Below are 26,476 nucleotides of genomic sequence, written 5' to 3'. Positions count from 1 at the left end.
GTTAATGGGGGAGCAAGTGTGTCTCACTCACAAATGTGTGGTTGTAGCATACACACACATACACACACACACACTACCCCTTTTGGAAATTTTATCCTAGCAGCCTTCTCCTCAAAAATCATAAGCTGGATAAGGAACATCCAGATTACTTGAATTCTTTTAAGTTATTGAGAGATTTGAAATAAAGATACTGAGGTAAGTAAATATTCCCAAGAAATGGCAGCTGTATCACATAAAGAAGAATTACTGTACCTGGATGCAAGAGACCTTGGAATAACAATAGTGATTCTTGTCCATTCTTCGAAGTCCCCTGTGTGATACACAGTGGGCTCACTCAGTTCCCTGGAGTTCCCTTCACATCCTTTGCCTGCAGAAGCTGGGAAACAGCCTTCCTTCACCAGAAACCAGGACATCCCAGCATCATGGGAGTACTGAAGCAGAACGGGGGCTGTGTTGCTGAACTGACTGGCACACCCTATGTTTAGCTGTTAAAAGGGAGAAGAGAATTATATGTGGATTTGATTCCAAGACACCAGTTATGAAATGAGGTCCTACCACGGCCAGAGTCCCTTCTACTGGGTTGGTATGATATTTACAATAAGAACCATGCAGCTCAATCCCAACCAAGACCCTTCCACAAATTCTGGGATTCTCTGCATAGGCAGTAATAGGACTTTACAACAGAAAGCTGGAATTCTCGGGTTTACAGAAGCGAGAAGTACAGCGACTGTGGTTCTGGAGTCCCAGACAAAAGATAAGACATTAAAAAGTTACTTCCTTCTCCCTCCAGAGAGTAGAAATAGGGAAGCAGAGGACGGAGATGCAGCATCCGCTTTAGAATGTGGTCACTGGAGGACAGGGCAGCTTCCCTGCTTCTAGTGGAGCAGGAAGCTCACAGGAAGCTTTGCCAAAGCTCAGTAAGAAATCAGTGTCAACTTAGATGAAAGGGCTAAGTTTCTATTACAGCATCAATTAAACAACATCATCCAGAGATGAAATACTACAGTTTCATGCACATGAATAGAGGATTGTCATCACAGAATTGGAACTGTTAAAAAAAAAAACTATAAAGAATACAACCTAAATTCCAATGCCCTAGCATACTGTTTTTCTTTTCACCTTTCTGCTCTTTCTAAGGAAGTACAGTAAAACCACAGGTTGTGAGTAATGTGTTCTGTGAGTGTTGTACAAGATAAGTAAACATTTCTAATAAATTTTAACTTGATAATGAACAATGTCATGCAATATGAGTAAATATGTGATGCTGAACATCACATGATCACAACCGAGCCAATGGCCCCACCCTCCTCTCTCTCTCTCTTTCTCTGCAGAATGTTGAGTAATCATTTCACAAGAGCAAGAGGTTATGGAGGAGAGGAGGAGAAGGCAGAGGAATCCCTCATTTCAAATGAGATTAGGGAGATGGGTAAACTGTGGGAAGCAGTGCAAAATTTTGTACAAAACCACCACTTGAATGAGGTCGTAGAAGTGTGGGCAGCGAATCTGTTTAACGACAATGTAATTTCACATTTCAGGAAATCCTCAAAAGGAGGCAAAATCAAGTGTCATTGGATAGGTTCCTTGTTAAGGAAAAGAAAAGATTCCACTGAGCCAAGAGATAGCAGTGATTCCATTCGTGATAGTGAAAGTCACAATAACCCTCCTCTCTCTTGTCTCCCTCACACCAGCCATGAAAGTTTTCAAAGGCAAGTGCAGATTAGTTTGTTTATCTTTATATTTTGCATTTTCTTTATTATTTATATTATATTACAGTAATGTAATTATTTTTATATGAATATTTTTGGGTTGTGGAACAAATCTTCTAAGTTTCCATTATTTCTTATGGGGAAATTCATTTTGATATACAAGTGCTTTGGATTACAGGCATGCTTCCAGAACAAATTATGCTCACAAACTAATGTTTTACTGTATATATTTTGGTCAGAGTTGAAGCTATCATGCTTCTAGAATTTTCCTCTTGTTTTCTACTCACCATATTATTTTATTATCACATGCAATATTGCAGAGAATATATCTTTTTTCTTCAGTTGATATGTTATCAATAGATGAATCCCTAGGAGAGGAATTACTATGTACAGATGTAGAAACATTTTAAAATCTCTGGTTACATGTGTTCAGTCGGTATCAGTTAGGTTCAAATGAATTGGTTTTACTATAGCACCAAATACTATTATAGATTAAGATAGTTTCTTTCTAAACTAACAATGTATAAATGAACTTTAGACTGTTTTAGTTTATATTTTTTGATAACTGTAACTGTTGGGATTTTACCTATTTGCTTAATTAATGATGTCTTATATGAATGATCTGTTCATATTTTATTTCATTTGTTGGCTGAAGCTATAATGAAATGATATTGTATGAAACTTCATAGATAAGGATAGTCAAATTTAGATGGAAAATTGAAGCAAGGAACCAAATATGATCAAGACCAAAGAATAGGATGACAAACAGATAGATCTATATGCAAATAATATAGGGCCAGAGCTTATTAGGTAGACCAGTTAGTCCTTGTGACTATAAGGTGGATTCATTGTCTTTTAAAATAAGTTAATTCTATATTTTCATACCCAGAGCTAAACTCAAGTTTATGTAGCAAAATGTCAAGAATATAATTACAGATTTGATCTCCTCAAATGCATGATTAAACTCTTCTAACACAAACACCTTTACTGTAGTACCCATCAGTAAGAATACCCTTTGACTGGCATCTGGGATGGTGGCCACAGCGGGCACACACAGCCTTTTGTCTTGAACTTATGTGACTGCTACTACTGCTAAAGTAGGCAAGCTATGGGAACTTTCAAGTTTGTGCTTAAAAATTAAGTAATGAGGTGCTGTAGACACATTGTGAAGTGTGATAAGTATGTGATTCACCTTAAACTTTCCATTTGGGATCCATTTATATACATACATTCAGCTTAGAGAACCATCTAAACCTCAGCTAAAGCCTCTCTTATCTTTAAAAACAAAGCAACATAAAATAAAAATTCTTCATGATGTTTGGGCCTGTACCTAACTTCACTGCTAAGTACTGAAACAAGGTCATATTTATTTTGTAGACTCCTTTACTAACTACTTTTCAGTCTGCTGTACTCTGAATTTTACTGTTACCACCCAAGTGAAGATGCCTCTAACTGCAATGGAAAAATGTAATCTTTATTATACCTGACTCTTCTGTAGCTTCTAACACTGTTGACCGTTTCTTTTTTTTTTCCTGGTTTTCTTTTTTTGGGTACCAGGGATCAAACCCGGGTCCTTGCGCTCGCAAGGCAGGCGGCAGAACCACTGAGCTAAATCCCTGGTCCTCTTTTTTTTTTATTGAGCATTTAACCTGGTTTTTTATTTTTTATTTTTTTGGTACCGGGAATCGAACTCAGGATCTTGTGCTTGGGAGGCAGGCAGCGGCATCACTGAACTAAATCCCTGGCCCTTAACCTGGTTTTTTAAAGTGCTGGTGTTTTCTAGGATTCAGTGCCTGGTTTGCTATCTTCTTACTCTATGTATGTCCAATCTCATTCACAATCATAATTTCAAGTGGCTTCTGAACACCCTGGATTTCCATTTATGTTTCCTCTCTTGCTCTCTGGATAGATTATAGAACTGCTTCTTGTTCATTTCCACTGTAGCAGGCTCTAGGCGCCCCAACTCCTCATGACAAAGCCAGTTTTCATCATCCACTTCCCTGAAACAAATCATTTTCCTCCTGTATTTCAGTGAGTAGACCCAAAAATATGAGATAATTCTAGAATCCATTCTATTACACAATAGATCACCAACCCCTGTTGACTGTCCCCTTCAACATTTCTCAGACTTGCCTACTTATCTTTCTAACCCAAACTGTGCCTTACCCTGTCCAACTTTCTTTCTTTTTTTTTTTTTTACACTTCTACATCTTTGATTTACCCACTTTTGGTTTCCTACACTGTCACACACTCCTATCATGTCCTACTTGTGTCATGGCATGGCTGCTCTCTGGTATCTGCTGCAGCCCTAGTGTTTTATTCCCAGCACAGTCATCAGAGTGATTCTTTAAAGGCTTGAGTCAGAGTATGGCATCTGTATGTTAGCAATTTTGAATAAAACAGAAGTCAAAGTTTGTCCCTTACTATACTGAAATACTTTCTCTGCTGTGGTCAAAATGCCATTCTTGCGGTTTCTAGAACATTTTCAAGAACATTCCCACCTAATCCCTGGTACTTTCTGTTCCCTGCACCTGGAATAATCTTTCCTAGGAAGTTGCATGACTCACTCCTTCACTTTCTATAGGTTGTAGCTTAAATAACATTTTATTAGTGAGGCTAACCTGAAAATTCTTTGGAAAATGGTAACCATGCTCCACCTCCTGCTCCATATTTATATTTACTTTTATAGCCTACAATAGTGCCTGGAACATACAGTCTTTGCAAATATTTTCTGAACAAATGTGCTTGGTGACTCTTCCAGCAACATGAGTGTTTCCCTTCCTGTTAGGTAAACATCTATATTGCTATCCCAATGATTCTTCTAAAATACAAGTCTGATTCTGGCACACAGGATTGAAAATCTTTCATGACTCATCATCCCTGGGATAATGTTCAAGTGACAGTATAAAATCCAATGCCAATCAAAATCAGCTTTATGTCTAATTTTGGCTGATCATAACCCCTACTCCTTAGTATGCAAATTTGTCAATCTCATTTGGACTTTCACATATTTTGTTACTTTTATCTGGAATTCCTCCCCTTTCAATCTTCAGCTAGCTAAATCTTTAGAAGCTTTTAATTTCAATCCATCCATCCATCCATTCATCCCTGCATCTCTCCATGCATCCATCCATCCATCCATGCATCCATCCACCCAGCTGCTGAAAACTGTTTTGAGTGCCTGCCCCACATCAGGCACTGTGCAGGGCACTTCCATAGCATCCAGAGTCTCCTTCAACTACAGCATTCCTGTGACTGCACTGTGGCTGTTGGCTTTTCGCTCATCTCTCACTTCTGAGTATCTTAAGGACTAGGGTGGGCCCTATTTTCCCTTTCTACATACCTAGGACCTAGTGTTTGTTACATGGTTGATAGTAACAAATATGCACCAGCACTGGGCATTTTTGTACAAATGACACCAATAGTTCTTGTATATAGGTTTCAAATATACATTAATTATTGGTTCCTGAATAATCCATATTTTATGTGTATTGTTAACTAATAACCAAAAGTCAGTAGCTGTGCTTTTAATGCAAAAACTATGATTTTTCTCAAGCACCGTGCATTCTTTCCCTTTCAGTACTTGAAATGTATAACAATTTCTTCAATATTTTAAGCTTCAGCATATCATCTTATAGAATTTAATGCCTATACCACCATGATTTCATGACTAATTAAATTGAAAATGTGTCAGATGAGAAACAGCATAGTATTCTGGAAATGTATTGGCTACTGATGGTATTTTGTTACCACTTTAAGTGTTGCCAAAAAAACGAATTTTTGTTACATTTTGGCATTAAAATCCAAACAAGGGTAACAGTTTACTAATCATATTATTTATGACTAACTTCTTTGTTTACAGACCTGTGGAAATTATATTTGAAGAGCTTCCTATAAACATCTGATCTCTTGAATAATTCCATTTGTAAATTATTTAGCATCTGCATCCTGCCATTATGTAAGGACCATGTAGTTGTGCTAGTTCATTAAAACTGCATTACTTTTGACCCCAGAATTCACCAATGGGATTTTATTATAAACACAATAAAATTTTGATTAGGGTTCTGAGACAAGAGCTTGTCAAAGTAAATACTCGCTATACATGCTGATATATTATCACAGCTCATGGAAAGACAATGAGCTTTTAGAAGAACAATGTTAAATGGAGTAAAAATTTTTTGAATTAAGGGAAGGGAATTTTTTGAAAATCCTATAGTAAAAGTATAAAACAATTCATAAGTCCAAAACCCATTAGTAAGCTGAAAAAGAGAACTTAGCCAATACCATTCAGAAGCATAAGATTCAGTAAGCCACAATCAGATAACAGTCCTTAAAGCCAAATATATTTTTATGGAAGAGTTGCTTAAGCACTTAAGGAAATATAATGATATCAGTGCAACTTTTGGGTCTTCTTAAAAACTGATAAACTGTTTTCTTTATGAGTAGAGTTGGAAAACGCTGTCATCCTAAGATGATGGACTCACATAAATCTGGAAGTCGTTTTTGCTCCCCAACCTGCTCTGGGAAGATGTTAGTTGGTAAATACCTTGAACTGTAGCACATATCCAGGTTTCAGGGTCAGATCTCGAGTTACTGCAAAGCGATCTCCGTCGGATTTCCCAAACACCAAGGCTGAGGGCGTGGTGGCGCAAAAGGTTTCATTGTTAACCATGCCTTCATTAGCTAGCGTCAACCACACACTCATTTGATTCACAGGGTAATCAAAAGCTGGCTTCTCATAAAAGTTCTAAGAGAAACGATACAAATAAAACAGGAAAGCAATCAGATGGCTCTGAAAACAAGAAAGGCACTTTCAGTTGTTTTTTTTTTTTTTTGGACCGGGGATCGAACTAGGGTTCTTGCGCTTGCGCAGCAGGCGGCGGAACCACTGAGCTAAATCCCTGGCCCTTGGAATTTTCAGTTATGACATGCCATGTCATTTGCATTTCTAGTAAAATACAGAAGAACGTATAGATTAACTTTTTCTATGCTGCCATTAACATTTTGTCCCAATGACTTAATAACCAAAAATATTTAGCCCATGGTGTGTCTAAAAACTTTGCAAAACCAAACAATTTTGCTTGATGGCTTCAACAGACTTCACAGACTTCTCACATCTCAATAACCTGTGAACTACTGGCCTAGAGAGGTAACAAAAAATTAAGAACGAAAACTTAAATGTACATTACACAATTCGGTGTCAAGCACCAAATACTTTAGGAAGTTAACAGTTCTTTATCTCTTCCACTTGTACAATCCTGTGCTTCTTAGAGTTCCAGCATTTGAGATTTACCTGAGGCAGAGTTGGGTTGACAGCTGGGATAACCTGTTTCTGCTTCTCCGACAGGATGATGATGTCGTCGACTGCCCACTGGTCGTAATCCTCCCCTGAGAACGCAGGCTGCCACCAGCGGAAGCGGGTGCAAGGGGTCTTGGCAGCAGCTGGAAGCTCCAGGTAGACAAATCTGCATACAAGGAAATCACTGTGGTTGGAAAGGAAAAGCTGTGTTCTTCTTAGTGGTTGATGAAATTACAAAGGAAGCAACAGAGAAAGTTTAGTTTTGTTTGATCGCTTGACTTTTCTTTTTTTGGTACCGGGGCTTGAACTCGGGTCCTTGCGCTTGCGAGGCAGGTGGTGGCACCACTGAGCTAAATCCCCGGCCCCTCTCTTGACATTTTTGAAGTTTCTAAGTTTGGACGGACAAGAAGTTTAATGTTATAAGAAAGCTGGGTCCTGGCCAGGTGTATTTCATTTGGAATTGTATCTTTTGGGGAAGAGAAAAAATATTTCAACTGACTTTGATTCATCAAGTTCTTCTGACTATTATAACAATGGTCATATCTTTTTTAAAGAAATATCAAGAAAAAACAATTCCTTTGGATGTTAATACAATAAAATGGTATTTAAAAAATTTCCAAAGGAATTCATACTCATTGTAGGAAAACATAAATACGCATTAAAAATGAAACATGGGTCACCTTAATCTACCGCATCACGGTGTGTAATTTATTATATAGGTGAGACATTATATGTATAATTTGGTGTCCTATATTTTAAAACTTTACATTGCATTATAAGCAATTCTCATGTTAGTATTTTAAAGATCATTTTTATGTCTATATAATTTTCATTACATACTCATGTAATTATTTATTTCAACTTTCCCTATAATAAATAATTCTGTGGTGAAATTCCCTATGCATAAAACTTTATCTGTACTTCAGTTTATTTATATAAGATTATCAGAAATGGTATTACTAGGTCAAATAAATTAGTCATGTTTAAGACTCTTGATTTTTCAAATTCCTTTCTGGAAGAATTATAATAGTTTGTTTTGTTTTTTTTGACCTGGACTTTTTTTATTGCTCCAAAAATGTACACTCCTGGGCTCAGCCTCAAGGTTCTGATTGGGCAGGTATGGGCCTGGGATTCTGGATTCAAAGTGAGCTTCTGGGGATGCTGGTGCTACCCAGGTTGGAAACCCTCAACCCAGGACCCTGTTTCCATATAATGTCTGTTTTCTTTTTCCTTTTTAAATTTCCTTTTCTGGACCTGAACCCAGGGAAGACCGAGCTACATCTCTAGCCCCCACCCTTTCTTTAATTTTACTTTGAGACAGGGTCCTGGTAAGCTGCCCAGGCTGGCCTCAAACTTGCAATCCTCCTGCCTCAGTCTCCTGAGTAGCTGGGATTACAGGTATGTTCCCCTCTACCCCTCTCTCCATTGAATCTGAATGTTATAAGTCCTTCCGTCCAAACTCCTTCCTCATTTTCCAGATGGGAAACAGGCTCAGAGCAGGCAAAGAACCCAAAGCCCTTGTGGGATCCTAGAGAGAGATAAACAGCCCTTTCCTAAGAGCAGGGTCTGCCACAGGCCAGAGGTGAAGCCCCTATAATATTTTTTGCTTCATGTCCCACTGCTCCCTTGTGAAGAGAACATTAAGTGTTATAATTAGAAAATGTTATCTTGACTATTAAAAGTGGTATCTCTTTAATGCAAGATGAATATAAGTCATATTTTATTGAACATCTGTGCTTCCTCTTTTGTAACACTTACACATCCCTTTTATTCATTGTTCCATTGGGATCCTAGTGATTTTTTTGGTAATTTGTATAAGCTCTTACAAGAACATTGATCCATTATTTTTCATGTTGGTTGCAAATATATTTCTCAGTTTATTTTCTTTATTTTTCTTTGTTTTTTTTTTGACAGTTACATGTAGTTTTATATTTGTATGTAGTACATTTCTATGTAAATAGCCCTTTTCTTTGTGAATTTTTCATTGAATTTGTATTGTTGAGATTTTTTTCCCAAGTTCAGATAGTAACCTATTAAGTGTTTCAATCTGAAATCAATCTTTAACAATTTTTGATGATATAAAGTGACAATATAAACAAATATTTCCCAAGTGGCTACTCATGTTTTCCCATCAGCACTAGATTAACCATTTATTTCATTAGTAGGTAATATTGCTTTTTTTCATATGTACAGTAAGTTCTTACGTCACAGACTAAGAGGTATCTTTCTAGCACAGTTTCCAGTTTTCCCACACAGGGACACTATTATTTCCCATTTACTTGTTCTCTTTTATATCTCTGAAGGAAAATTTAAAGTTTTAGGGTTTCCTTCATAGACATTTTCATGTATTGTTTGTTAAAGTTATTTCTTATATTTACTTATATATTTGCCATTATGAATGGGAATTCCCCGATATCTTCCAACTCAGAGTTTCTTAGCCAGTTTAACATCACAGAAATCTGAGAGAATCTGGTGAATGTCTTTGGCCTTTATAAATATTTCCATAAATAAAATATTTTGCATAATATTTGAGGTGGAATTTGGAGAAGTCATTAGTTTGTCTGATACAGTTTTCTAGTCACTTCACTGAACTCCTAATACTTTCCAGGTTAAGAATTATATTGCTAGGAAAAATAATTTGCATTATTTCAAATTGTTTCTGAAAGCAGTTGGCACCCTAATCTACTCCTTCTGCTCTACTGGTCTGGGGCTCTCACTGGGTTTCATCTCCCATTCAGTGTCCCCATCTCTCTCGCAAGGCCATGTCCCTTGTTTCACCCAGTTGCCTCTTCTGGCTTTTGCTTTACCCATCTGGTATCTTTCCAGCCTTTAAAAGAAATGTGCTTTCAGGGCCGGGGATTTAGCTCAGTGGTTCTGCCGCCTGCCTCGCAAATGCAAGGTCCCGAGTTTGATCCCCAGTACAAAAAAACAAAACAAAACAAGAAATATGCTTTCATATCTGCTTGTGTTATTTTATGGAAAATTATGTCACCTGTAAGAGACCTAATATTTTAAAACAATAACCTTATTAACCTTCAATTTTTAAAATAGGTATATTTTAGGTAGCATGTTTAAAATACATTCAATTTGTAAGAACTGTACCTGTATATTCCTCAATAATAATTTCTTTCAATACAACAAAATTCAGTTGTAATATGTAAAATAGGAACATTAATATGTCAAAGCTTAATAATTATTGGTGGTCAACATATAAAGAATTTTGGTTTTGCATTAAAATGGAAATACTGAACATATAAAGAAACACCCTAGAAGTAATAACATTGAGATTTTAATGGTATTTATATAAAAAATACAAATATAGAATTTCAAAATGCTACATAATTGCAAAAGAACTAAATTTAAATATACACAAATACACTGCCTAGCACAGTTATGATCATTAAACATGAATAATCTCCCCAAACACTTCAGTAGTTGCATAGAACATTCTATTATATAGATTCCTCATCTATCAAAATAAACACAGGGATAGGCCAGTGAAAAATTTGAGAAATTTGATATCTAGAGACTAATTCATACATGTTTTCAGACCATATTTGGGTGTGGCCAAGTAAAAAACTTTTAACCAAAAAAATCCATCTTGCTTTCAATCTAACAGCAGAACATATTCCCTTTATACATAAAACAAAAATAAAATCTTCAAATGGAAAAATAAGCTTGGACCAACTCTGTACCACAGAGTTTCTCTGGGTAAGCAGCAGCCAATCATCTTACTTTTCTGCTAGTCAAAGTTTTTTTCCTCCAAAATCTTAAAAAATTCAAGCACAAATGCAAATGATTTCTGTTCAATCACTTAAATGAAATGAAAATCCTTATACGTTGGGCTGTTTTTCATGTTAAATATGTATGAGTTTGTCTATTTTTGCAACTGTCAACATTTTAGGAACAGCTCAACAACAATTTAATCTTTCGCACTCCCAGAAACCATGGGAAGACCCACTAGGTGGGAGGTTACCTGGGCCGGCCGAAGTCTGAGAAGTACATCTCCGCCAGCAGGTGCCACTGGATGCCCCCATTGTTGCTGTACTGAAGGAGGACGCCCTCCTCTCTGCTGTCGGGCTTGTTGCACGCTGCACTCTCTCCACCAATCTGGACGTAGAACTGGACAAAGTCCACCCAGGAAGTATCCAGATCCCAGCTCACCAATTGCCTTTTCCCAGCCTTTCCAGAGGACAGAAAAGCACCGCCAGTCATCAGCAAGCTCTTTGGCATTTTGCTATTTAGTTTCAAATTCACACGAGCATCTTAGCACCATGTAGAGGTGGTCTGTCCCCAGTCTTTGGTGATAGGAGCAAGTGGGGCTACTTCACAGTTTCTGCTCTGGATATGGGAACTGTCCCTGGATACCTTAGCTCAATCTTTTCATCACTGATGCTCACAACTTGGTTATGGGACCTCATGAGAATTTCTCATGATATCAAAGACTACTTGAAAGAATTTAAAAAATTAAGCAAAATTAATTTTAATGAAAACATTCCCAATCATTGCTTTGCAAATCTCCTCCAGGCAGAGTAATGGAGAAGAAAGACCACACACTTTGAAGTCAGCCAGAGCTGTGTCTGCATCTCAGCCCACTATTCATACTGCTCCCTGTCTGTGTGACCCTTCTGACCTTTTGTTTCCCTCAGAGGTACGGTATGTGTAATAACACCTTCCTCCTTGGGCCTTGTGACTGTCAGGTGAAGTAACATGTGGCATGGAAGGTGCCTAGCACATTGCGTGCCTTCCTAAGGGAACAGCTCTGGCCCTCCCCTCCCACGGGAATTAAAGTGACACAGGGAGGATGGAAACTTCTGCACAATAGGAAAGAGTATTCCGGTTTCTCAGGTTCCTATTTGTCCATTTCGTACTCTCCAGTAGAGAGGCTGGGAGGGACCATTTAAACAAGCTTTTTACAATCACCAGTCTCTTTATGTCTTAACAGTGTTAGTTTTCTTCAAATCCAGTAATTCGCTTTCTTTACTTGGTATACCAGCTGCACGTCACAGTTCTTTTGTGAAGTGTCAGATATAAATCGTTAAGGGCATCATCATTCTGGTTGCGTGTAAATGGTTTCATGCTAAGGGGACTGAAAGAAGGTTTGCTTATGAGACTTTTCCACCTAAACACATTCAGCCAAAGCGAATTCATGGACTTCTCTGAGTTGTTCTGAGAGCTCACAAGGACTTCAATTAAAAGTTGGGGAGGAAAACTGACATAGCATACACAGTATAGCAAGACCCTCATATTTATAATGTGATCCCTACTCTAATCTGCTAAGTTCATTAAGAAAAGGTTTCAGTTATTAGAGGTCATAGGGGAAATATCTGGAGCTAACTAAAAGAGTACATTACTATGAATAAATTTAAAGCCAATTAAGAGATTCCAAAATAAACAAGCACATTCACAAGAAGAACTCAAGTTAATTCTGCAGCAGAAACATATGCTTTCAAACTTTCAATTTGAACTATATATTTGAGGAAATTTTATAAGTAATGTGCATTTTCAACTTGTTATAAATGCTTTCATTTTTTAAATTGTTGATTTGAAATATTGTAAATGAGAGAAACGCTACAGAGATCTTCGTATTTTCATGCCTCAAGCTCATTGCAGGAGGAATGATTTTTAGATGAAAAACTACAGAACTTAGCAGGTTAATTTGAATCTAGCAGTCTATGAAAAACTTGGCATGTGGAAATGAGCCAGCAGGATAAAGATCTGAGGTGAGTAGAATTATAAAAATCCAATTATCACAATTAGCTGGGTGGAATGATGGTTCTATTGTGGAATGCACATTACTTATAAAATAAGTAGACGCATATAAAGTATGATCAATATATCTATAAAAGAGAGAGGAATTCTAAGAATGGAGATAGGAATATAGCTCACTCTAGCTCCTGAAAGCTTCACAGACACAGCAGGCTTTGAACAGGATGCTGAAAGGTTGGTGTGACGGGTGGTGGAGAAGATGGCAGTGAGAAAGAGGGGAGGGGTAGGGGAAACTGGCAGAATCTTGGATGAGGAGGACAAGGAGCAGAGCTCCCGGGTAGTGCAGGGGACTGGTACTTAACAAATACAAGTTAGGCAGGAATATTGGAATATTAGAGACCATCCTGGACATGTGTGAAAGAGAAGGGAAGCATGTTTTCAGATTAACTCATCCAGGGTGGTGAGCAAAGGCCTTTTCAGTTATTGCCTGATCTCCACTTCAAAATGCTTGCTGGTGGAGCATCCAAACAGTGTGTCGCACTTCTCTGCCAGGCTACCGGGTCACTGAGATTGCTAAAATGAAACTTCTGTTTTTTCTCTGGAGTTGCGTAGAAAGTTCTGTGGCTGTGGGTGCGCTCTCATGGTGACAGCAGATACATGTACCCTCCAGGATAAAGTTCTGCGGGCATTCCCAAGTACTGATATCTCTGGGGCCAGTTCCATCCAACCCTGCCTTGGGTTTTTATTGGATAGACCCAATTTCCTGTTTTTTAGCATAAGGGGCTTCTCCCACTTAGAACTAAACAGATCTGAATAAATTTATTTTGAAATAGTGATTTTAAGTTAGTGGCAGGGCATATATGCATAAATATTTGGTGATACCAGTTTGAAATTTATTCTCATAAAATAGAATTATGATAGTAACATCTATTGTGCTTTTTCTCTGTACCCAACATTATTCTTGTTTTTTTACCTGCATTAACTCAATTATTATCCCCAACATCTCAGTTTACAAGAAAACTGACACACAGAGAGATGTTATGACTTTGTTAGATGAATCAATAAATGAGTTTTGGAGTACAGATACAAAACCAAGGGAGTCTGATTCCAAGACTGTCTTGAATTAAGTGAAAAGAATATTGACATGGAGCCCAAACCCTTAACATATTTAAAATCTGTGTGTGTGGATGTACACACGCATTTATTGTGGGTGTCTGATTACATATTAGTGAAGGATACCTAATCTTATTTTCAGTTTTTTTTTTTTTTTTTTGGTACTGGGGATCAAACTCAGGTCCTTCCGCTTGCGAGGCAGGCGGCGGAACTACTGAGCTAAATCCCCGGCCCAACCTAAGCTTATTTTAAAATCAATGCTTATGGCAAGCACAGACTTTCCATTTCTGCACCATTATGCAGCATACCCGGATCTATACAATGTATATTGATCACGTATTGACTACATCTTTAACAGTAATCGCCAGGGGACCTTCAATGTCAGTCAATAGGAAATACTGGTAAATGGAATCCATTTTTTGTTTTTTATCATCGTTTTTTTGCTTGTTTGCTTGCTGATTCTTTGTTCTGCACCTGCATCAAAACAAAACCTGTACCTATTTTTGCACTTGGATAAATTAATTTTTCCTGGAATTCTGCCCAAACAGAGTCTGCAGTGTTTCAGCCCTGTGGTGTACCACCTACACCTGTCTATTTGTTATGTGGTGTAAAGGGGGACATTTCCAATTGTACAGACCCGGTGGCTGCAGTCCCTTTTGGAAAGAAGTGGTGTTGATCCCTCCACATTCTAAAAGAGCTGCCAGTAATTCAGGCTAGACATGTTGCTCAGGTTGAAGATGGGGTCGCCCTCTAGTCCTTCTGAACACTAAGTAAGGGGATGAATTGGAGCAGAATGGAAAAGAATGTCCTGCTTATATTGTAGGAAGGAGAGCAGGGAGGTGCTTCCCTCTCTCTTGCCCTAACCAAGCAACAGGAGTTGAGGGTGTTTTGAGAGAAACGGTCTCTGTGACTCTGCCTGACATGTCAGCCCCAGTTACTATTTGCCAATCTGCAGGCCCAGATCTGGTGTTTCCCCTGGGGGAAGCTGAACGTTGCAATGAAAACTTTCATGCAGAGAACCACACATCAGCAAATGCCACCAGCAGTCACCAAACAGAGTCAGAGTAGGACCTGAGATGTTGCTCACCACAGAAAGCTGGCCAGTGCCCTAGGAGCCGCTCTGCATACCCCCATCATTACCATCACTCCTCCATCCTCCAACCCTAGTCCCCAGATTAATGGACTGACCAATTTAGTAAATACTTATGGACGTTCCTTCCATATGTCAGGGACTGCTCTACATGACTGACAAATACTAACTCATTTAATCTACATAATAACCCTAATGATCCTCTTATTGTCCTCTCTTTACAGTTGATAAAGCTAAGTTACAAGAAGACTAAGTAACGTGCTTAAAGTTACAGACCTAAGAAGTGGTAGATTATCACTGGATTACGTAGTCTGGCTCCGAATTGCTGTCTTTGACCCCTAAATCCACCAATCCCACCCTGCTCATTGCTCATCCCAGGTCTGCACATTTCCAGCCTTCTAAAGGCCAGGGGGAGAAGAGACCAGGAGCCTGCTCCACCCGAAGACCTCAAAACTCAAGCCTACCTGCCACTGGAGGAAAGTAAATCAATGGGTTTTAAATTAGGAATAGAAAGGGTAGGAATTTTAAACTGCCCTAAACTGGATTTGTATGAACCCAAAACAATAACACTACAAGAGTTGGCCAAGATGCGGTGAAGGATGGACTTGACAGTCAAAAGCAGGGAATATGGGGAACAGTCAAACCCCTTCCGCTCTGCACCAATGGATTCTGGGCTGTCCTTACACTGACCACCGTCCCGATGATGGAGCCAGTCCTTGGCCATACCTTGCTGAAGTACAGAGATGATCCTGAAGAGATGACCCCGCATCCTTGTTCTGGTTTTACAATTTCTCCCCCAATAACTTCTTGCCAGTCAGACTCCCAACCATTCTGGTTCTCAAAATCTGACATAATCGTGGAAGGAAGTGTGGCTTCTGGAAGGCACTCAGTGCCTCGGTATCCCTGGTCACACCTACGAGAGTGCAAGGCCGAGGAACCAAGTTAGGACCTTGTTTGGAAGACTGTGGCTGCGCCATCCGAGATGTCCACATGTCCTGCTTCCCCTCAGTTCTCGGTACTCACTGCAGAACTTGCTCTACAGCATCAATCTGTGCGTGCAGTGTGGCACCGACAACCTTCAGTCTTTCACACGCCCCAAATGGACAGAATCCTTTCTTAAAAAATACAGTGATATGAAGGTGGAAGTCAGGCACCAGGGAGTAAGGAAGGACACGATGTCTGTGCTTACGGGGAAGCAAGGGACAACGGGATTCCCCCAGAGCCTGATAGAGTCACATACACGTTTGCCTGCTGACCCCACATGTAACCCTGGCCGTGTTTTGTAGTTTCTCTTCCCGACTGAATGATGTCTCTTTAGAGTCTTGATGCACTCCGGGGTGCTCCTCTCTCAGACTCATCAGTGGTAACTGCCCTCTCCCCTTGTGGACAATTCTGAGCTTCTAATAAAGTGATGCGGGACAACTTTAAGAGTGTCCACAGAAAAATGGGAAATAATAGCAAGGATCTTTTTAATAAACTCTGAAACTGAAACCCAGTAGGCCTTGTCTTGAGGTTTGGAATATATGGCTTGATAAGCATCTTAATGTGACAATATCTTATGCATTCGGATTAGGAACAGAAGGGCAGCGCACTTTCTTTTGGCCATGTCGTTAAGTATCACCTGGCCCTTGATTCTGATGACAGGTGCTGTGGCACGCCCACAGACACAAATCCCAGAGGCAAGGGATGGACAGTCCTCTGTGGAACACAGACCTGCACATGCCGTGGTCGCATGAGCCATGGCCGTTGCACATGTTGGGGCACTGCTGCCCGATGTAAATGCTGTCTAAAGCCCACTCATCCTGGGCTGTATAGTAGCTCTGACTCCAGCGGAAGCGGGTGGCACTGGACCTAGAAATGAAGTACAGTAATATAAAGTGTTTCGCGTGGTGCTAGAGACAAAGAATGCCAGAGTTCAGCATCTTTGAGATACCTAACTCTCTGCAACTTGTGTTTAGCTGGCCATTGTTTTTATTTTGTTTAATTTCCACTTAATTATGGTACAGTTCAACAATTCTATCATGATGAAAGTTAAAAAGAAATCTGGCTGTATTTGATACAGTTCAAGCTTAGTTAAGATATTTTAAAAAACAAATTACTAGTATCTTTGGTTGATTTAAGGCTAGAAAAAGACAAGTAAATAGGAACCTTTTAAAAAATAAAGATTCCTACTAAACTGAGCCTGTCTTTCACAGGTGAAAATGTAAGATGTTTACCTAAGAGTAATACAATTTCTTATTATGACCACACCAGTAGATATTAGAAAACTTTCAGTTAGGTCTTAAAATAAAAGAATAAATTTTGGGGGGTATTATTTTAGGTTGAATAAGAACATCTGGCTTCTAAATTCGGCTTATTTCTGAAATATTAACTTGCTTGGGTTTCATGGACAAGTTGATCTTAAGTGGGTACGAAAAGTTAATCCACTACACACACAGAAACATTTGGGACCTTAATTCAATGAAACCAGGTACAAAGTCTAAAGAAGCGGATATTTTAGGAGCAATGTCAAGAAGGTTTCCAGCTACTGACTACTTTATAACATTCTTTTAAAATTACAGCATATTTTTCACCTTTAGGAATTTTCAGGGGCTGTGGTTAGTTCTTTTTTGTCAAAGTGCTAAACAAAATAACATGCACTCACAAAGAACCTGCAGAATTACTGTGGCTAACTCAGTTCCATTGATTAAGCCATTCCTAACCATGGTATCCACAGACATATTTGATTTTTTTTTTTTTTGTACCGGGGATCGAACTTGGGACCTTGCGCTTGCGAGGCAGGCGCCGGAACCACTGAGCTAAATCCCCGGCCCGACATATTTGATCTTAATGGCTCCGAATGAACCATTACAGTCTTCTGTATCAATTACACAAATTAAGTACTCCCTGAGTACATAACAGACAGCTAAAATCCAGACCACACTTTTATTGTTTATTTTACCAATGATCTGTTGCTAATAAGTTGCATTTTCATGCCTAGCAGGGTAATTCCAGGATTCGCTGAGGTACATACAGTTCATAGGTTTGCTTGCATATCAGGGTTTGTCATGGGACATACAAAGGGACAGGCACACTGCCTCCTCTATGGTAGGAGATTAATGTTTGTAATTAAATAGCCACCACAATTTGCATAGTCCCATCAAGAAATGGTTTTTAGAAGAGGCTACTATAAAAGTAGATACATTGCCTTTGAGTAAAGAGCCCTACAGAATAGAAGCACATAAAGTGCACGCACCATTTCATCATGAAAGGAAGAGCTGACCCTACTTTAAAAGATGAATACAAAGATGCCACAGGTGATAGACAGTGAGCCCTTTTGGAGACAGAGATACTGTATCTTTGTCTTAATAGTTTACACAGGAAAAGAATAAAGTAGGTGCTTAAAAGAGAAATGAGTCAGGGAGTGGATAAACAGGTCGGGAAAGGGCAGCCCGCTTCTCACATCCTAGGGTAACGGACTACAGAATGGACCCCTGGACTCTGGTTGTACAATTTATCAGCTGTGTGACCTTTAGTGAGAAACCACAGGCTTCGAGGGCTTCTAGTTCCCTACCTCTCAAATACAGGGTTTGGATAAACTAATTTGTAGGATCCTTTCCAGCTCCCAAGTATGACGATTCCCCCAGTGGTATGTGGACCAAGGTGACAGCTTGTTTTCTTTATACTTAGATGAGGTTTTGTTCCTTCCTCGTGCTAGATTTCCCAGTTTCTTTATGCTTGTAACAGTCGTGTGCAGACACAGCCCAATGTTTTCTAAGTAAATTAATCCTCACATACACCTTATGATCTCTTGGAAAAAGGTATATCCTTAAGATAAAAAGCTTATAGTGGACTATTCCATTTAAACACAATCCACAGTTTAATGTGCTGATGTTAATTAAAGAGCAAAGGCAGGAAAAACAGGTTGAATATTGGCTTCATTATTGGTGAGAAAAAAAAAAATCAGCCGCGTGAGCAATTTCCAGGCGGCCGCGCGTGGGAAGAGGTGTGATCTCAATGATTTGCAGCTGCTTCGTTGCTAAATATCGCCTTCAATATAAATATTTAATTTGCCACTCCTTTCTCTCTCTCAACTAAGTAATCTAAGATGATCGTGTACTTTTTGGAATGAACCAGAAAGAACTGCTGTATGGGTTGTGCAATGAAGCTGACTTTCATTTCAAACCCAAACTCTATGGGTTCCCCAAAGCAACAAAATTAGAGTCTTTATTTGATTTCTCCCCCATATAAACTCCAAGGCTGAAAAAAAATAGCAACAAGTCATCTCCTGATAGGTAACCTGAGGAATCAAGGTAAATGAAGCCTGACTAAATTGTATTTTCCACTTTTAGAGTTCCTGCAATTACATTTACCCAATTATTCTGAAACTCATTCTGTCATTAGGTGTTGATTTGTTTATGAAGTCAGGGGCTGACAGCTGTTTGGGTCTCATTAGGCCCTGTTCTTATGTAAATGTCTCACATAAAAACAAAATTAATTTTCATTGGGTAACAAATGTTCACTTCATATACTCTGAACAGGTGTATATATACATTTGATATTTCATCCTATCTAACACATTTTCCAAAGTTAACAGATCTTTGACAATGCAAGGACCACACTAGCTTTTATGCATTCAGACTGTATTTGCACGTTTGAATCAAAATAGCAGAACAAAGATTTGGCCAAAGAAGTAATACGGCCTCCAACCAAACCACACTTCTTTCCTTCAATGGGATGCTATTTCTGAAAGTCTGAAATGAACATACAGTAATAAAGTTATCAAGAATGCCGAGGAGAGTAAATGTAGAGCCTTTAAGTGTTATAGATTCCAAAACTGGTTACAGATAATAACAACTAATTGAACACTATTTCTTAAACTGTAGCAATAACATTTAGTTTAAGTGTCAGTCAGTAGAAATACTAAAGCAATTATCCTACTGGACTGTGTGGTTTTTTTTTTTTGGTACCGGAGATCGAACTTGGATCCTTGTGCTTGCGCAACAGGCGGCGAAACCACTTGACTAAATCCCTGTCCCTGGACTGTTTTAAAAAATATTCTCACTTTCTTTTTCCAAGGCTTTGAAGGAAATTAGGAAAAATAGAAGTACGTTATTTATTACATGGAAGTAAAAGCAAATACTCAAAAGAACGATAGATTTTTTTTCTGTTTGCAAAATGAGATATACTGATGTAGTTCATTGTGTCACATCAGTGTATTTATTTTTCCCAACATTCAGCGAGCATGACTACTAGATGGCAGGCATTATGTTGGAGCTACAGAATTTAAGAATCAATGTACTTCTTTTTAAGTATTTAATTAGCACTGATGAGAATTAACCTTTACTAATCATGTTAAAACATTTTCAACTTGGTTGTGTCATGTTTTGAGCTAAGAAATAATAGTGCAACACACAACTTGAGAGTAAAATAACTTGCATGCACTTTTGTGATAAGGAAGATACTTTTTGGGGCACTCTTTTTTTTTTGGTACTTGGGATGGAACCCGGTACCTTGCATTTGTGAGGCAGGTGCCAGAACCACTGAGCTAAATCCCCAGCCCTTTTTGGATACTCTTTGAACTACAATAACCAAGAAAACATTCCTAAGGTTTTTATGGATGAAAAGACATCTCTAAAATACACATCCATATTACTTTACCTCAATTTTGAAATTTTACCACACATTAATGAATAGTAATCAGTGATTTGTATTTTTTAGTTTATTTTGTTTTATTTATTTATTTATTTATTTTTGACCGGATCTTACTACCATACACTGCCCAGGATGGTCTCCAACTCCTGGGTTCAAGGTTTCATGGGTTCAGGTGACTTTCTGCCTCACTCTCTTGAGTAGGTGGGACTACAGGTGTGGACAACCACGTTCAAATTTTCAATTTGTTTAAAAAATGAGAGAAATGTACTTAATTGTAAAATATTGGAAAAACCCCCTCAGTTACTTTGCAACCAGTACGACCAGTATTTCATTTGTTTGATGCATTGTTTTGTACAAAATTTTATTGCTATATATGCTTGAAATGTCACTGAAATTAAAGTCTTGATTATATTCTCAGTGGTAGACCTAAACAAGCAGAATGTTGGAGAAAGTAAAAACTTGTTATACAAAGTATCAATAGAATATGAAGGAAATGGCTCACAGTTGGATATAAAAAAATCTCTGTGGAAAGCAAATTTCAAGCATTTTATCCAACTGATATAATGACACATCCTTTAAAATAATCAAGGCTCCATTCTTCCATTGCACAGTAATTCAATCTTCAACCAAAGGTGGAAGAATTATTCTAGGTTGTTATCTAGAATTATTCTAGGTTGTTTTTGTGTAGAGCCAAACTTATAAAAAAATAACCTGAGAAAGGGTTTATTTAGTAATTTTCTCTTCACAAAAAGAGAACTGAAAGGCAGATATCACAGAAAAATATAATACTTGTCTCTTTTATGTTTTTTTCTTTTGTACACCTTACAGAATCTTAGAATTCTAGGACTGTGGGAGACCTTTAAGATTATCTAATTAAAACATTTCATTATGTCCATAAAGAATTGGCCTTGAAAAGGTTGTACAAGGTAAAGATCATGTGGTTAATTAAAAATTGGCAGAACTGTGCTGAGAATTCAGGCCTTTTAATTTCCAGTTCAAAGCTTTTTCTTTGAGCAAGTTCATCCTGACTCCGGCTTTAAATTCTCCCCATCTTTCTTAATTCTTGAATCCTACTGCCCAATACTGGATTGTTTCAATTGATCAACCTAACCCGAAACAATGAAATATCTGGGAAAAACGATTATCCTTTTTTCCTTTCTTTCACATTATCAAATTTTTACTGAGGCCTCTGCTTCCTGGAGAATGATTTTTATTGGTACTGAAAAAATGCGACTAGTGAAAAAATTCATTAAGTTTTTTGATATAAAAAGTGGGACTTTGTAGCAAGAAGACAAATTTGCAATCCAGAATACTTGTATTTCTAGATTCTGTATCACTGATTTTTGTAGTCAAACCTAACGGAGCTGGCTCATTAAGTTCTCCTACAGAAAGAAAAGTTGGGTGAAGAAGGATGGTCAGGAGAAGCTAGGACAGGGAAAATCTTATTTTCATATTTTCCCTTAACTCTGTTTTTCAAATATCCTTAGTATGAAAGTAAGATCTAGGCCTTTTGACAGTGAAAATAAAAGAGTAAATATCTTGTCATTGTTTTTAACTGATCTTCATTTGGAAGTTGTCCTAGTAGAGACAGTAAAAGTTACAGTGAAAACCGTATCTAAATATGTCATTTCTCACCAGGTCTTCTGGGGAAGAAGGACTATGACTCTTCGCCACTGTGTGAACTCACTGGCATGGTAAATACTTGCTGATGTAAATTCCTGACAACTCGGCATACTTGGAAGGCATTCCTGAAAGAGAATCAGGCAAAACTCAAACTCAGCTTCATTTCCCCAAGGGAAATACGTTGGCCCACTCACCGTAAGTGCAAAAGACCTTAGGGAAATCTGATACAGTAATACAACTATTGGTGATATGGATCCACTCCATGACTTTTCCTTCAGGGAAGTCAGAAGATTTGGGAAATAATCGCAAATGGAAGCCATAATGGAATTAAACATCTACTGATTCTTACATGTACAAATAGAAATGGATTGGGATTAATTTTTGACCTGTTATAACATTAGCATTTGGTTAAATTATTCTGTTAATGCAGTTACAACAATGCATTTATAGTGATGCCAGATTACTAGGGTATATATGAAAAAGTAAATTTTATTCCAAGAAACTGGATCCATATTTCTTTTTGTATCTAAAGTCAAGAGATACCACATTCCTTACATAGTCTATCTACAAGTAAAGAGACCTAGAAAAGGAAAAGAAGACACTGTAGGGAAAGAAGAGTATGTTTACATAGGAAGAAGATCAGAGAAAAGGAAGTCTCTAGTGCTCAACTTATTACCTGTGATAACTGATCCTGTCAATTTGAGTAAGAAACACCCAGCTAAATTGGATCAGCACAGTTCTGGGTGTGGGTGAAGGGATTTACTGAAGACAGAAGACCCGCCCTGGATGTGAGTGGCACCAACCAATAGGCTTGTAGCCTGGATGGAATAGAAAGGGACCGAAGAAGGAAGCCTTGCTTCTCTTTCTCTGGAGGAGCCCCAGTCTTGACCTTCACCTTGGACATTATCTCTGGGTTCCCGCACCCACCCTGCATCCAGCTGTGTGGTGAAGACCCTTTAGCCTTCCATCTCAGACCCTTCAGCCTCCTGATACGGACTCAAATGGGACTCTGTACTGAGCTCTGGGCCTTCGACTGGATCCTTCAGATCTCCAGCACGCAGGCAGACAGCCCCTTTGCACTCTTCCACACCTGGGTCTGCAGGCGGCCACTGTAAGCCCATCTTGAAAATTATTGTGTATTTGTATATCTTGCGTTAAATCTGTTTCTCTGGTAAGCATTGCCTGATACAATACTGTTTATTTTAAAATTTCCAAATAACCCTTTCATATCTAACTATGAAGAATGTGATATCTATGCAATTCTTTATGTCAATTTTAGGTTACACATAACACCATTTCTTTTCAACCAAACTTAAAGTTTAAAGTTGTAATTGCTTTATGTCAAAAGGGAGATGTTACCAATGACAGGGTTTAGAGAAAATACACTTACTTCTTGGACAAGGTGCCAGGTGAGGCCATGGTTGGTTGAGTACTCCAGTTTCACCTGGTTGTCCATGTGTGGAGTGTATTTCTGGCCACATCCCATCACCAAACTGAACTGAATCATATAGGAAGCCCCTATCTGCATGGACTGTGTTTCCACATAGCGCATACTCGAGGCCAGTTTAGAATCTCCTGTAAAACTGAAAGACACAAAGGAGGAAATCAGAAAATTCCAAAAAGTAGTATATCAGGGAAAAATGAGCCTCTTCACTTTGTACTGCATGCCAAAATAGTTTCATTGCACTAAATTACTTAAACCTTGCCAAGTTGTAGAATGGAGTTCAGCCAATCTAATAAATAAGATTTAAAATATTCTATCAAAGAAGCAACTTTTTTTTTTTTTTTTTTAAAGTGAATACCTACAGTTATCAAATGCAATGAAATTGGGTACTCTTTTAATGCTCTCATTAATCTCATCTCCGGGGATTGACTGAAAGGAAATAATTCTAAATTCAAAGATAATTTCATAAACATGATGAATATATAGGATGTCAAAAGGGGGAAATGAAAAATTTAAGTAAAGTGATATAGATACCTTGCAGAATATTATTCATGTTTCAAATATTCATGAAAATAATATAATTGGATTAAAATGTACATTATGAAAAAAATTTTAAAAATATGCACAAAATGGTGCATAAAGAAAATTGACCAGAACGTTTATTGTGGCTGTTTTCAGTGGTGGGAAACTCAACAGTTTGTGAATTTTGTGTTTTTCTTATTTGCCAAAGAGTTTTTAATGTTCATACATTAATTACTAAACACATCTAATGTAGTTTTAATTGTTGTGTCCGGTCAGTAAAATTTAGATGTTTCACTGTGTCCCAATTGAGAGCTATGTAATTATAACTGTAAACTATTTGAAGGTAGGCAAAATTATTTTTTTACAGAAAATTTCTCAAGGAATTTGTAACTTGTCAGAGCAAGTTAAAACATGGGTACATTTGTACTATAGTTACATGGGTCAATGTACCTATTCTGAGATCCACTGCACTATGGTTTGTCCTCCTGATTCTGCCATTCGGAGGCAGGCTCAGCCCTACCCTGGAACAGTAACTTCTAGTAATCAGAGGGCAGAGCTAGTGTAATACTGTGTGAAACCTTTGATGCATTTAATATATTTTCTTTTCTTTTGTGGAATCAACAAAAGAAAGAATACTGTGATTTGCTTCTTGCAGAGATTAAGATATTATTTAAAAATGGATTACTGTCCATGTATGGGGTCAAATGGAGTTAGGCTCAAGGTTATGAAGTGTAAGAAGCTTTTCCCAACAATGAGTTATTATTGTTTCACAGTTCTTTAAGATTTTATAGTTGCACAATGAATAAAGACGTCCTGATCTCTGCTGTTATAGGATGTTCACTAAAAGGAAGGAAAAAATCCTATTCGTTATTCCTTGTCTTGCAAATCCAGTTAAGAAATGAAAAATGCCACAACTTGTTTATCATTATTAATAATGGTGTCCATCATTTACTGACTGTAGACCAAGTTCTAAAACTGTGCTAAGCAAAATATCCAATGACCTTTCTTAGTTCCATCTTCACAGTAACTCTGTATAGTAGCAATAATTATTTTTATTTATTTATTTATTTTGGGGGGTACCAGGGATCAAACTCCGGTTCTTGCATTTGCGAGGCAGGCAGAGGAACCACTGAGCTATATCCCCAGCCCGCAATAATTATTCCTTTTAACGGAAGAGGAAATGGGGCTAATAATATTCAATGACAAATCAGCCTTGCCTGACTTTTAAGACTCTTTACCAATACACAATCTGTTTGTCTTTCTATTACCCTAAGATCAGGAAAGGAAAATATCTGCAATTTTAAATAGATTTTTCTCATACTTCATTTATAAATTGTTAACTTTCAGTTATGCAATTGCACTGTAAAGATATAAAACCACAATGGTTGCTATGCATTAAAGTACATAAGATGCAATCTCAAAAACAGGTAATATTTAGAAAGACTGGCAAAGTAAAAGAATCAGCATAGAAAAAAAATAGTGGTCAACCACCCAAGCATGGAGTTTTCTATCATTTCCATGATATTTTAAGTAGGCAAAGAAGGTTTCCCAATTTTTTTTTTCTGTGACAAATAAGTGCTGCTTCTACCTTCAAGGATTAATGCTCTTTCTAGTACCTTGTCAGAAGGAGGCATCATTTAAATTGTTTTTGGCTTAAAGAGGCGCCATGCCTCCTGGTGTCCTGAGAGAAAACATAGAACAAAGTCATAGAGCAAGGTCACATGGTTGCACCCGATCTGAAGGGTCTGCGAGTGACGCAGAGCCTCTGAAGCCATCTCACTTCTGCCACGCTCAGTATCTCCCCACCCAACTTTTCTGAAATAATTTAAGATTATTTTTACCATCAGCCTCTTGTAAATTCCTCCCTTTGAGATGGTTTACTGTCCTCAGAGTTCTATACAGAAGCAGAAGGAAGCGCTGTGTTTTACTCACGTTGTCAGCACCTAACCTTCATGTGGCTGGGTACAAAGGTGACCGTGAACTTGGCTGAAGAATGGAAGCACACAAACCTGAGAAGCACAGAGTGCTCCGAGCTACTCTCATGATAGCAGATTTTAAAAGTGTCATAATATCAAGAAACAGGATATGAATTATACAAAATAACAAGCTAAGTGAGGGAAATGAGGGCAATTCAAGAATGACAACAAAGTTCTTGCTTAGCACTTGGATAGTCAAGTGGTGGAGTAAGAACCCCAAGTTTCTGGTGTTTCCTACTGTGGGCAGATCCTTCTGGGTAGGTGAATCCAACTGCCAGCCACATCCTTCTTCCCTAGTCACCTTCCAGCGACTGGTCCAGAGCAGCCACGTGTCCAGCAATGAGTTCTCACCAAAGGACA

The 26,476-nt window shown here is 38.2% G+C and overlaps 1 protein-coding gene across 1 annotated transcript in view; it reads right to left on the bottom strand.

Moving 5' to 3' along the window:
* The window catches only part of Reln (reelin), a 445,708-nt gene that overhangs the window by 92,858 nt on the left and 326,374 nt on the right, over positions 1–26,476 (bottom strand). Inside the window, 8 exon segments of the mRNA XM_021253949.2 lie at positions 253–485; positions 6,253–6,453; positions 7,000–7,171; positions 10,982–11,187; positions 15,644–15,830; positions 16,631–16,768; positions 22,187–22,299; positions 23,565–23,757. Coding sequence (XP_021109608.2) covers positions 253–485; positions 6,253–6,453; positions 7,000–7,171; positions 10,982–11,187; positions 15,644–15,830; positions 16,631–16,768; positions 22,187–22,299; positions 23,565–23,757 — 1,443 coding nt within the window.

This window comes from Heterocephalus glaber, unplaced genomic scaffold (genome assembly GCF_053883595.1).
Source record: "Heterocephalus glaber isolate CG9 unplaced genomic scaffold, H.glaber_assembly_v1.0 deba00000676, whole genome shotgun sequence".
Taxonomy (NCBI): Eukaryota; Metazoa; Chordata; class Mammalia; order Rodentia; family Bathyergidae; genus Heterocephalus; species Heterocephalus glaber.
This window is presented reverse-complemented; position numbering and strand designations above follow the sequence as displayed.